Source organism: Vanellus vanellus (assembly GCF_965231255.1).
Source record: "Vanellus vanellus genome assembly, chromosome: Z".
Taxonomy (NCBI): Eukaryota; Metazoa; Chordata; class Aves; order Charadriiformes; family Charadriidae; genus Vanellus; species Vanellus vanellus.
This window is the reverse complement of record NC_138908.1, coordinates 88,031,159-88,044,427: the sequence shown is the minus strand read 5'-3', so window position 1 is coordinate 88,044,427 and position 13,269 is coordinate 88,031,159. Positions and strand designations below refer to the sequence as shown.

The window sequence follows — 13,269 nt, the reverse complement described above, 5'->3', positions numbered from 1 at the left end:
AAATACGTTTACATCCCACTTGCAAGGCCGTGTTTGCGTATGGCGGCGTTCCTCCCCCCGTGTCCGGTGCCAGCCTGGGCCAGCGGTCCAGCCGGGCATCACCGCCGACCTTAGTGACGCTCCTTCTTTGGAAGAAGACGCTCTAGCCGTGCTTCTGTTGTTGTGTGCCGTATTCCTTGGCTGCTTGGCTTAAAAAAGGAGCAATTACTTTTGACAAGTAGAGATTTCAGGGAATGTATGAGGATATGAATCCTACCGGCTCTTTATGTATAGAGTAATTAAAAACAATGACTAAGTTCTGCTATCAGCCTGCCTAAAAAAAGAAACCCCTCTGATACCTCAGACACACAACCAACATCAAATGGCTGTAGAGTTGTCGCGGAGCATTCCCTGCTTCTTTTCTAATTCTTTGTCTTTGCCCATCTGAAGGTGCTTTTCCAGCTTGTTTTAATTCGGCGTTAAAATGCTTCTGTGGGACAAGGGAGCGCAGTGCATTCCTGGTGGGTCAGGATTTGGGTCCCGAAACCCCACCTTGGTTGCCCGTGGCCATTAGGTGCCTGCCCAGCTCTCCGAAGGGCTCCCCTGAGTGCTGGGTAGCTGTTCCCAGAGGGGCGCCCGGAGCCCCGGTTGCCTGCGGGGGTGGAGGCGGGTGGTGGTGCCCAGCGGGGCTGGCACGGGCACGCACCGCTCTTCTTGTGGGGTGAGCGGCTCCCGGCGCTGGGTGAGCTGAGTCATCCCCCTCCATCCCCCCCTCAGGAGCAGAAGCCCACATTTGGGGTGCAGCAGCGCCTAAGTTAGCGCTCCGCATCTGTGGACCGGGGGCCGTCAACCGCCGACTCGGCGATGCCTCGCGGCGTGGCTTTCTCGCTTCCCCTTTCCTGTTTTGCTTGGTTTCCACTGTTCCCCTTTCACAGCTTTTTTCCCCCCCATAACGGACTCGTGTTTTGCCGCAGTCTGCGGCGGGTGTCGGGATTGCTGCGGTTGGGGCCGGGGCTCAGGGCTGGATGCGCCCCGCGCAGGCGGAGGAGCGGGGCTCGAGCCCTCGCGTGCCTCCCAACTGGGAATTTCCTTCGGTGCCACCTGGGCTTCCCCGCCGCAGCCCTCCTCCTCTGTCCTCTGCTCTCGGCCTCATTCAGCTTGGGAGCAGCGTTTTTAAAGCGGTCCCCCCCCCGCCCCCCCTCCGGCTTTGAAAAGTGCGAAACACATTGTTGGTGTTTAACAAATACTAAATAATAATAACGCCGCAGCCAGGTATTTCGTTGTGCCTTTGCAGCAGGTGAGCTGCGTGGCTGCCAGGCGTTCCAGTCGCGCTGCGGTGTGTTTAGCAACAATGGAGAAGTTAATATTTTTATTTCGTTTTGAAGTTAATGACAGAATATAGCCATCTGTCTGCATGTTTATAGGTCTGTCTTTTTTTCTTTTTTTTTTTTTTAAACTATTTTCTTTCTTTGAAAATGGATCCTGCTCGACTGTCAGGAGAAAACGTGGGGGTTTTTTTTAAATAGTAAAGATATAGGCTACGCTGCAGTTAGAATTATGGATATTTCCCACATCCTTGTCTTTCAAAAGTGTCTGGGGAAAAATGTATATAAAGCCTAATAAAAAACAACTGTATCACTGAAACATAACTCATTTGGGTATTTCTCTGTCTCTTTTTTTACATTCGCTATAATATACAGTGTTACCTTTACATTGGATAACAAGGTGCTGTGACAAATCCAGGTTCTGGAGAGAGTTTTATTTTTATTATTTCACGTAATGCAAAAAAATGGTAATTAACAGCCAGGAATATTATAGCCATCTACAGAGAAGATCAGCAAGAAGCCACCCGCTGCTTTATGGCACCTTACTGTCGTGTCTTCCCCTTCCTTCCACGGAAGGAGTGATGGGCTACTGCAGCTCACCGACGTAGTCTTCAGTGTATCTGTTGTGAACAAGAAGATACGAAATAGGTGGTTTCCACAGTTTGAAAATCTTGCTTGCCGCTTCGGTCCTGAAAAGTAAAAATTTAAGAACCTCAGAGGAAGGATTCGTGAGGCCATCTTGCGTCATCAAGAAGAGTTGCCCATGTCTTGCTCTCTGCCTGCGTCTTGTTGGGAACAGAGCTCCTCCGCCTTTTTCTAATGCCCTCTCAGCGACTGCTGTCCTGAACGCTACTCAGTACTTGCATCCTGCTTCACTGCTCCCCCTTTTTTAAACCTTGGGCGTGGAAGAGCGATAATTTTCCATGAATCCTCACTATTTTCTTTTTAATATGTATTTCCAGTTGAAATCAATCATTTTTAGAAGTTTTATTCCGTGATGACCAGTCTTGGACAGGCTTTGCGAAATGATTGATTCCTAGCCCAGCTTTGGAAGACGTGCGAGAAACTACATTTGCAGTTAGTGCAAGTCACCACTCTGCTCTCCTGGCACCGTCGGCAGAGTTCTGTACCAGCGATATCCTCCTCCAGCCCCGGGCACGAGATACTGGAGTCACATATGGAAATTTCTCCTGCTTGTCATATCTTACGGGCACATGGCACATCCTGATATCGTAACGAAAGATTTGACGTGATCGTACACGTGTAGAGCAGCACAGGCAGGTTTTGGAATTGCAAAAGCACAATAGGAAGACACCTTTTGCTGCATGTTTTTCAGTAGCCCAGCGAGGACGAATGAGGCTCCTTCCTCATGTGCTCTTGCTGCTGCATCTGGATAGAAGAGACCAAGGATGCTGTCCCAGTATCACTTAGTTTTCCAGTTACTGGTCTTATTCTGAAGTTATCTGGTTTTACAGATTTTGCCAAGTAACTTCTGGCTCTTTGCTTTTTTCTGCTTCATTCCTTTATCAATCAAATTGCTCTGAGATACGTTGTATGTATTTCCATAGGGCGTTAAGGAAAATCAAGAACAAAGCGGTGTCTCTGAAACTTTGCTGCTTTTCAGCCTGGCATTTCTTTTCTGTCGAGTAATTCAGCACAGTGGCTTTGATTTATTTCTTAAATGAATTATTTCTTTCAGATAAATTAATTCCACAATTTGTGACCACTTTTGTCCCCAGTATAGGCTGAAGCGGTGGTACCATCCCTGCGGAGCTCTACTCCACATCAGCTCTTTTCTGCACCTTACGCCTATGAAAGCGTTGCTGTATCTTGCGTTAGTGCCATGAGCGCAATTGGGAGCAAAGGACAGTATAGCGGAGCCGTGAGAGGAGACCCAGAGGGAGGCGCGTCCCCACGCGGTCCTGTACCTCCTTATTTTAAATCGGCACCGACCCGTCAGGCACTGGGCGGCTCGTGCCCGTTTCCCTGAGACCGGCAGCACGGCACAGCGGGAGCACAGCTTCTCCCTGCGGCGCAGGCGAGATGACGCCTTGCCCCACAGTGGCAGAGCTTCTCCTCCCTTTGCCCTGCGAAAAAAGAGGGGGGGACACCCCAGTTGGAGGGCGAGCGGGGTGCGTAGAGGGTCTGCTGACCTGGAGCCCACCTCTGTGGGAGCCCGCAGGCGAGCCGAGCCGGGACAAATGGCCATCGGACCCAGTCAAGCACCGTATCCTTGGAATTAAACACACGTGCATCTTCACAGGCACGTTGCTCCTCCCTGAATTTGGGCAGGTTTAGATACATCTGCTTTCATTTGTCTGACAGAGTTGATAGGAAAATGGGTACCATAAAGACAAAAATTTGCTGACTCTTCTCCTTCACTGGAATATTTGGGTTACTATACCTGTGACGCATCTACCGGCAGTAAGGAACCCCAGGTGCGCTCCCGGCGAGCGCGGGGGAGTGCTGCGGTACGGGGGGGTACGGGCACGGGCAGGCGTTGGGTGGGCGCTGCGTGCTACGGAGACGATCCCGAAGGGAGACCTGGACCCGAAACATGGAGGTGTTGAGCGTGGGCAGCGCCTGGCAGGGGTGGAGCACCCGCCGGGCGATCTTAACGCGCCAGGCAGTGAAAGCGCGGCGGCCGGGGATGCTCCGCGGCCGGGGATGCTCCGCGGCCGGGGGATGCTCCGCGGCCGGCCGGCTCCCGGCGCACGCTGCAGCAGCAGGGATGCGACCGCAGCGTTTTCTGCTTTGGCTTTTCATTGAACACGTGCAGCCTCCGCTTTGACTTAAAAGCGTTGGTTTGTTCCTGCTGCAGTGCTGACCTAACTGGGAGTAGTCGCTGAAATACCAGCTTGTTATGTTTTTACCTGCGTCAGCATAAAAAGGTGCTCCCCCCCCGCTCCAATTTTTCATAGCAGCTGAATTTGCCAATTTTGTTGTCGTTGTAGGGTGACTCTAATTTTTTGTCCTGTCTTAAGTGCAAGGTGACCTAAGCCTTGCAGACTTGACTTGAAATGAATGTGCCTCTGCGCTTTACTCAGCCCCAGATATACGCCGTGTTAGAATATAGCGGTTTCCATTAAAGAGCGTGTACTTTAGCTGTGTGGAAAAAGATTGCGAGTAGCAGAGGGAAATATAAAATAGAGGAAAAAAAGACAGTTCCTATTTTAAATACCACGAGTGTCATTAGTTGGTTTTGGGTGTATTTGCATAACATGCTTCTGTAAAAAATAAATGTGACTTTATAACACTGAAAACATAAGGCTCCTGTAACATGAAACACGATTTTGATACCCAAACTGCTCAAGTTTAAATTTTCAGCAGTCCTTTCCCGAGCAAATGATGGCAGCATACGCCAGTGTCGCGTTTTTGCATCGTTCCTATCTATTCGTTTTCTTAGGTCCCAGGGAGGTCATTCTTCTGGAGAGGATCCGATTTTTGCAGTTGTGGCACTGGAGTGGGCGTCCGTCCGTCCGTCCCTTCTCCAGGGTTTGCGTTCCCCTGGGGAGGGCTGTCCGTGGCGCGGGGAGCCGGCAGGGCTGCGGGCGATGGGGCGATGGGATCGCCTGGTCTCGCGTTCCGTACCGTTGCCTTCGAGTCCCACTTCTTCCCTCCGCTTCCTTTGCGCCGAGCGGCCCAGGTTTCACTCCTCCGCTCCCTCCCCCAGCGCAGGCGCGCCTAAACGGGTGAGCTCTGACTAACGCAGCGCCCTCGCCGAACCCGCGCGCCGCAGACCCGCACTGCCGTGGGCCCGCTCTGATGCCAGAGCGCTTGAGGACACGCAAATGGCTTTTAGTCTGAGGATAATGATTTTTTTTTTTTTTTTTGTTCCCCCCTACAAAATCTCGCTTCCCCATCAAAAGGGGGGGGGGGGGGTTGGAGGCTGTTGTTTATCTTTCAGGCTGATGAATGGTAAGAAGTTTAAAAAAAAAAAAAAATAAAACATCCTCTGAGGCACTTAAAGTATTTAGCATGGGTTTTGTTATTTTTTTGGACAGGAAGTTTCTTTGGTCTCTCAGATGTTTTTACGGTAACTTTTCTTTGGTTAAAAATATTACTAACATAATTTCAGAAAAAAATGCTGTTTCCCATGCATTTGAACTTCTGTAAGCCTTTCCTGTGTTCTCCTATTCAAAGGGAAAACAATAATTATATCATTAAAATTGGGAATTCAGCCACGAAACACCTTTTTAAGACTGAGGCATGTCAGGATATTTCACCCTGCCTGAGCCAACCTGAGCCAGGATTTTTGTTGTAAGCTGTTTGTAGTCGAACGCTTACACAGGGAAGAGCGATGATAATTGACTTGTCGGGTTAGCCGGGCTTTTTTTAGGGTTTGTAATAATTTGCCAGAGAGGAACATTTTGAAGCAAGTAGTGGTAGGACATCCTCAGTGAATCCTGTTGAAGTGCTTACTTGAACTGAAAAGAAGCAGAGCCCAGCGCAGCGGCCCTTGCCAGCGCGTCTTCCGTATTTCTCTCAGGGAAAAAAGAGTGCAAAAATGCGGTTCTGCGCGCAGCATTCATTTCTGCATGTCATTAATCCTCGCTGTCTCCTATCCATCTCCCCCCCCCCATAAGTGACCGCAATGCTGATACCTACCAGATGGTATAGGATTGGAGATGTTTAAAAAAAAAAAAAAAAAAGGGGGGGGGGGGGGCACTTATAGATGTTCTGAACTTCAGTGTTGCATAGAAATATAGATATTTGTGTACTGGGAGGTACTGTGAAAAACAGGGATACCAGGACATGTGTTTCATAATTTAGCGAGCAGTTCCAATATGTATATATATGCACACTGGCAAATACCGGCTTTATCTGATTATTATCCGACCTTACGTAAGTTTTTATGGTGCTCTTCTTTTTCCATGCGTTAATATTCTGCTATTGTGCACTTTTGTCGTACCTGAAGCATCTTACCGCATGTATTTAGCTTGCGGGTTTGAGCGGAATAGGTATGGAGGGATTTTGTGATAAATTTGAAAGGTGATGTAGATCAGCTGAACCCTCCGATGCTGTGGCGAGGCGGTTTCTAGCGGCGCTCTGCAAAAATACTGCAGACAACGCTCCGCTATATCCAGCAATCCCCGAAAATCCAGCCACTGTCCGTGGGCCAAATCCTTCCCTCATTAACACCCAGGAGGCCCCCGCTGACTTCAGAGGATTTATCCTGGGCTAAACTGAGGGCTCTTTAATTCCGTACCAAATCTTCTGTCCTGGAAAACGACTCTACCAGCGCGCTTCCGAGAATATTCACGTTAAGCCAAACTGGTTTTGTACCAACTGAATACCTACAGTTGCTCGGAGCTTGCTTCTTTTTCTTGATTGCGGAGCCTTTTAAACCTTAGCGCCTGGTATTACGGTGTGCAGAGACGCGGGAGCGCTGTCAAGGTCCAAGGCACTGGATTGTCACGATGTTGGACTGACTGCAGCTCGTTCTGGGGCGAATTTTGCCAGTACTGGGCTTGTACGGGGTTCACCTTCTCAGTTCCATGCGGTTCCTTTCCGACACAGCGCTGTTACGAACCGGGGCCCCACAGCGGTCTCGGGTCATTTCCCCTTGCAGAGGTGTAGGTGCTGCAGTTGGGGGCGATCCCGGTTTCCCCGGTGCCCGGAGCATCCCCGGCGCATCCCCGGCGCAGGGTGCAGCGGCTGGAGCACGGCCACCCCGGCGCGGGGTTAATCCTCGCTGGGAGCCGCGCAGAGCAGCTTTGGCCATCCCAAATATCAGAGCTGGTACGGCATCGCGCCTGGGCCATCTGCAATATCGCGGCGTTGCAAAACCCCCTAAAACCCCCAAACTCTTTTGGTGGGCACGGGAGAACTTTCTAACCGTAAAACCCTGGGCTTTGACCAGAGTCCCTTCGATCGCTCCGTCTCCTCTTCCCCAGCCACCCTCCCCGAATGCCCGCCCTTTGGGCGGTAAGAAACCCAGCAGCTTTGTTAGCTTTTATGGGGTTTTTGAGGCCTTTGGAGGGTGACTGCGATGGCACCTTCCCCACCCCATCCCCCTTCCCCAGTCACCACGAGGACTTTCCCCTTTTTCCATTTGTTTCTCAGCGGGACACATTTCTAGGGGTATTACCTGTATTTAAGCGTGTGTTTTGAAACACTCTAATCAGCTGGCTCCGTTTCAGCGCGTAAACGAGAGCTGTATTCTGAAAGATTCATAACAAAGCCGAGGGAACGTCCTCACGGCCGCCTCCCGGCGCGCACGAAGGAGCCGATGGCGCTTTGCCGGGGAGCGGCAGGAAACGAGCATCCCCAAAAGTCCGGGAGTTGGAGAGACAGCCCGTTTCACAAATGTATGCGCGTGTTCGGGTGTGTGTGCGCCCTACGTATACATTACCCGTCAAATACGAGCGTGTATAACACCACCGCATGCAGGTGTGTGCAGCAGCGGGAGCACTAGGATTTTCACGTAAAGGAGGTAATTCCCGCTCCGAGGAGGCGAGTGCAAACTGTATCATCATAAACTGAGCCAAGACTGTATTTTACGAAACTCCTTAGTGGAGGAGAAAGTCCCTTCTTCCCCGTGAAATTTTTGCGCCGCCTTCTTGTTCAGTCGAGGCACTTCTTATCCGTATTTCCCACCTGCTGGGAAGTGAAATATTTTCATTCTAGTAAAGCTTTAGAAAAACAGCAAAGACTGTGCAATTGATGGTGAAGTCGTGCGCTGTAAATGTGAAAGATGGGGATCGTTAATGCAAACAAGTAACTAACCTTTAGTGATAATCAAGCAGCGGTATAATAATCTGAGTCATCACGCCTAATGGTGAACGAAGGGATGGGAAGAAGCGAGCAAACACCAGGAGGAAATGGGGGAAAAATTAGGGAAGAAGTTACAAATGGTTTTTGCTCCTGCTCACCCGAAATAGCTGAGGAAAACGAGCGCAGGAAGGAAATTGAAATCCTGGCTGGCCAGAGGGGCTTGAACCTCGGCCGCGTTTCAGAGCGCTCTGTGGCCGTGGAGCGCTGCCGAAAGCGGTAAATGAACTTTGGAAGTTGCTGTTGTTGTGCTGATATTCTAGTCAGCGCTCAAAAAGCACAACTGGGGAAAAAAATGACTCCGGAAAGGTTTAAACTTAAAGAGCAATTTTAAATTATGCAGAGGAAGAGATAGTGGAAAAATTAAAAAAAAACTTCGAGAAGGAATAGCGATGACATTAATGCACAAGGGTCGGTTGAACATGAAAAATTATTTGATAATACCTGCGAGCAGTTTTTAATGGAAAAGGTCAAAGTCAAAAGAAAGCTGCTGAACGCTGCGCACAGCTATCTGAAGGTGCTGCCCTAGAAGGCAGAAGGAATGAAACAAAAGGTTATTTGTCATCAGATAGAGAAAATAAAATAAACATCTTAAAATTTCCCCCACTTCATACACGTGAGTGTTCTTGAAAAAAACCCAAATCTCTGTGAAAAATTAAATCTCTGTGAGCGAAGTTCCTTTGTTCTCTAAAAGTCACAATTTCTCTGCAAATACTTTTAAGAATTATGGTGGGTTAAGTAAAAAAGGAAAACAGTACCTTAGCTTGGAAACACACTCGGCGAAACCCAGGGAAATTGTTTCTCTGTGTTTGCCGTCAATGGCTTGCAATTTACACTTGGCATTAGAGGGAAATACTGGACGTAAATGACACACAGAAGATTTTCCCGAGAGCTGCCAAATTTCCAAAAGCCAAAGAAAGGAGTATTTGTAGGAATTGGACAGATTATGAACAGATGCCCCGATAGTCACATGATAAGTGGAAATTTAGTTTCGTAATTTGATTAAAAACAGAGGATTGAAATCACAGAAGGAAATAACCAAGAAATGATTCAGATGTGTATGCGGCATGACTTAGTTAACTTGACTTAAGTGAAAATTCATAAACTGAGGATAAAGCATGTAAGAGCAGCTGAAATCTGGATGACGAGAGAGAAGCCTGTATCCTGGGATTTTACTAAAGGAGAGGAACACAGGACGGTTGCAGGTCAAAATTTGTTGTATTTAAAAAAATAAAAATCTGGAAATTACCTCCTATTCATCTGTTTCAGCATAAATTCGATGCGATTTCAACAAATTTGAGTTGCTTTGTTTGCAAATTTGCCACAGGATCGATGTTTGAACGGTCAAACCGGAGATGGGCGAAGAGCAGGAGGAGGAGAGCAGGGATTTGGCGGGAGCGCTGGGAGCCGGCGCTTTGGGTCCAGCGTCCCAAATCGCTGGGTTGGGGCCGCGCACAGCAGGCGGTCAGTTTTTAGTCTTGAAGAAGGTCAGGGTATACCATTCTGCTCTTTTTTTCTGGAAAACCCCATAACTGGGTTGCCCGGCCACCCCGCGATGGGTGGGTACCGCTGCCGCCCTGACCTACGTTCCCGCCCCACGGAGACGTCGGTGCTGGAGCAGAGGGAAGAATGCTGAGAGGTGGCAGTGGCGGGGAGAGCCAGGAAGGCCTAAACGCAAACAAAGCAAGCAAACGAGCTTTGATCTTCAGAAGAGTAAAGAATTTTAATTTAAGAAATGGAGTGACATCGCGAAAAATAGCAGGACTCTCTGGGTGTTAGGTAAAGCGTGTGAATTCTCATCATGCATATGACATTTATTGCAAAGGACTCGCTTTTAAAATGATAAATTTCTCATTTCACATCAGTTTACGTCATTTATCGGGCAAGCGAGCTGATCAAGTTGTATAAAATACGTAGCCATGCCCCTGTTCGTACCAGCTGCCCCACAGCACCTCTGGGTGCGCGAACGCCGATGGGTTTGCTGGGAGTCCGCCGCGCGTGCGCCGTCGGAGGGTGGATGGATGGATGGATGGATGTCCCCGCTCCGCACGGCGTGGGGACCCCGGGCGCGATAGACCGCGGTGCGACGCGGCGCTTTGCCACCCATCGTGGCCGGGCGATGCTTCGCCGAAGCTTTCGGTGCAGGGAACATACGTCCCACCGGCGCTATACATCACACAGGTTGGGAGCGGCGCGCAGGACTGCAGCTGTGCGCCCCCGAACACTCCAACGTCAGCGCGACCCCCAAACGTTTGGCAATCGTTCAGGAAAGGAGCTTAATCTGTTTTCATCTAAGCCCGTTTTTTCTCTTGCCTGCAACATCCCCGTGATGTTGTGTTTGATACCGGATCACGGCGTAGCGGGAAGACGTCAAAAGAAAAATAAAAAATATCCAGGTTGTCAGCAAAAAAAAAAAAAAAGGCCTTTTCCGAGGTATTTTTTCCCTGCTCAGTGTTTTCAGAGGCTTTCGGATTAGAGGCTTTAAGGCCGTTTTCCTTTAATCTGAATTAACGTTCCAATAGTAAAATGCAGCACTCTGTCATACTCTAATCTCACCTTTTCTGTAGTAAAGGGAAAATAAAATATCTTTTCGTAAATATGTTTCCTACCTATTAAGCCGGAAACAAATATTTAAGTGAAATTCACACGATTTTCATTTGAGAAGCAAAACTTTAGGTTTGCAATAGAAACGTTTGGTTTTTTCCCGGAGGGGTAATATCAACTCCATAGGGACGTGACTTTCTCCTCGTGCGTGCGCATTTTCTCCCAAGCCAGCTTTAATTCTTTGTCTCCCTCTTCAAATTTCGGAGGCAGGATTTGCTGGTGGGTGACTTATTTTACGCATTGCTAGAAAGACGGCAGGATCGCGTTTAGCGATGGGAAAAGCCGAAACGTTGCAATTGATAAAGCGTACAGCTGCGTAGCTCCACCTGAAAATGCATTTTGCTACGTTGCTTCCCCCCCCCCCCCCCCCATGCTTGTTTTTAGCTCAAACTCACCATTCAAGTGGCAAATTCAATATATTATTAGCTTTGCTTCCTACGAAACAACCGAGCGGCAGGCTGCGTGGGTCTGCGGGTGCGGTAGATGCTGTAACGCAAGAAGGTGCCGCAGGATGCAGAGAGATGAGCCGAAAGGTCTGCGGTGTCCCGTGTCCCGCCGGCGCCGGAGAGAGCCCGCTCCCGCCGCCCGCACCGCCCGCAGCCGCAGGCAGCCGCACGCAACCCCCGGCTGCAACAAACCTCTGCCAAACCTACCACTTGGCTTCTAAGCTCATCGTTTCTTAGGGGTAAATAGTAACTTTGATGCCTAATAATTCCTGGCGTTTCTGAGATGGGAGCTGGAGCGGAGGCGAGCTGGGAAGGCTGCGTAATCGATGGCATCGTGGTTTGTAAACGTTTTATCTCTCTCTTTGTTGCAGGCCATTAGCGGTGTGACATGTAGGCTGAACAGTAATAAATGCCCATTGTTCCTTCTACAAGCATCTGGGAATAACTACATATATATTTTGATTTTGGCTTTCCTCCCCGGAGTGCTCGGAGAGGTCCCCTTAACGCACAGACCCGCTTCTTTTCTCCCTTGGCAGAAGGTCCCTGTCCCGTAGCAGACAAAGGAGGGGGCTTTTCTCTGCTTTGGGTTATTTGTTTGCGGTGGGTTTTTTACCCTTTTAGAGAGAGAAGAAATGAGCCTGTGACAGTTGCGTTGAAAATCTTTGAGCTCTGTTTTTCAAAAAAAACCCCCGTAATTAATCTTTGTTGGAGAAAAAGCTGTTCAGAACGTAGCACTGGGGTTGAATTTGCTGATGGCGAGACACGCGGCACGAGTGAGGAGCGCCCTTTGCACACAGGGTTGGGGTTGGGGGATGCCCCGCTGGGGCCAGCGAGCCCGCCGGTGCCGAGGTTGGGACCCGGCGGCTCCCCGGGCGCACAGCCTGGGGCACGGGGTGTGCGGCGTCCCCCCGACCCCAAGCCGGTGGGTCAAGAGGAAGGACCGGGCGCCAGAACGTGCAACTGGTGGCCAAGAGAAGGGTTGGGACGGGAGCGGAACAAAAGGCGTTGCAGCCTTGAAGACTGGGGCATGTGTTTCCTTCTCATTTAATAACACAAGTTTGGGATTTTTTTCCTGTAGAAACCTCTGCATCTTTTTATAGAGAAAAATGTTTGGATGAAAAAACAAAAACAACATAGGGTATGTGTATGTTTTATGCTCCTAAAGTGAATCTTGTTTAATCTCAAATAGTTTGCAAACGCTGTCTTCTATACGTTTGTTGGGGTTGGTGGGGGTTTTTTTGAGTCAAATGAAATCTAGCCGGCTGGGTATAGGAATTTCTACAGCTGATGGCTCTAAGTCTTTCAGACTCCCCGACATATGGATAAACCAGGCACAGATTTAGCAGGTCTGTCTTTATGTTAAAACGTATACGTGATAAAAATATATGACTGAAGAGAATTTCTGCGGTTAGCGCTGGTTCGTTCTGCAGCGCTCGGAGACATTCAATAAAATTCCGTTGATTTTGAGCGGATAGTCGCAACGAATCGATACCCCTTTTTTCCCCGAGAGTTTTTGCATCTATTCCTCTGCCATTATGCAATAGACTCGCAACCATTTTTGCCGGTGCAGGTGTTGTTTATTAAAAGGCGCATAGTCATTGCAGGTGTATATTAGGCATTAGCTGAACGTAAAGATATTAGCAAAAAGTGCCTTCTGACTGGCATTTTTATAGCTTTCCGTCTCGGAGCGGGCTGCCGAGGCGGATGCCGGGCTGCACACCGGGAAGGGGGTTCAGCCCCGGTTGTCCATCCCTCCTCCGCAGCGATTCTGCTGGAGCCCGGCTGGGAAAACGAGGAATATAGTTTTCTAGAATCAAAAGTTATCCTGAAATGTTTTTAGAAGTATAGTCAGGGAGTAAGGATGTTTTAATTTCTGATTTTCCAGCTCATGGGTCATATTTGACCAACTGCTTTCAGCAGAAGACATGCCACTTTGTTGAGCTATTTAGGAATCAAAAAGACTGTCTTAATTTAAAACAAGGAGCCTTTGTTTTAGTTGGTGACTGCCTTGTGAAATTTTTCAGTTCTCAGCGGGTTAACCAGGGAACAGGGGCAGAGTCATAATTGGCCTATTTAGAGTATTTTGCATGTGAATAGTGTGTTAGTGAAGCATTACTAAGTCTGTTGTGAGTGACATGGTG

At 49.0% G+C, this 13,269-nt stretch overlaps 1 protein-coding gene across 10 annotated transcripts in view; it reads left to right on the top strand.

Moving 5' to 3' along the window:
• Positions 1-13,269, top strand: part of TCF4 (transcription factor 4) — a 239,753-nt gene that overhangs the window by 130,312 nt on the left and 96,172 nt on the right. For 5 of the 10 annotated variants that reach the window (XM_082497060.1, XM_082497066.1, XM_082497059.1 and 2 more), the window contains one exon: positions 12,207-12,266. The exons of the other annotated variants lie outside the window; for them this stretch is intronic. In XM_082497060.1, coding sequence (XP_082353186.1) covers positions 12,207-12,266 — 60 coding nt within the window. The remainder of the gene's footprint in view (positions 1-12,206; positions 12,267-13,269) is intronic. 10 annotated transcript variants of the gene reach the window in all.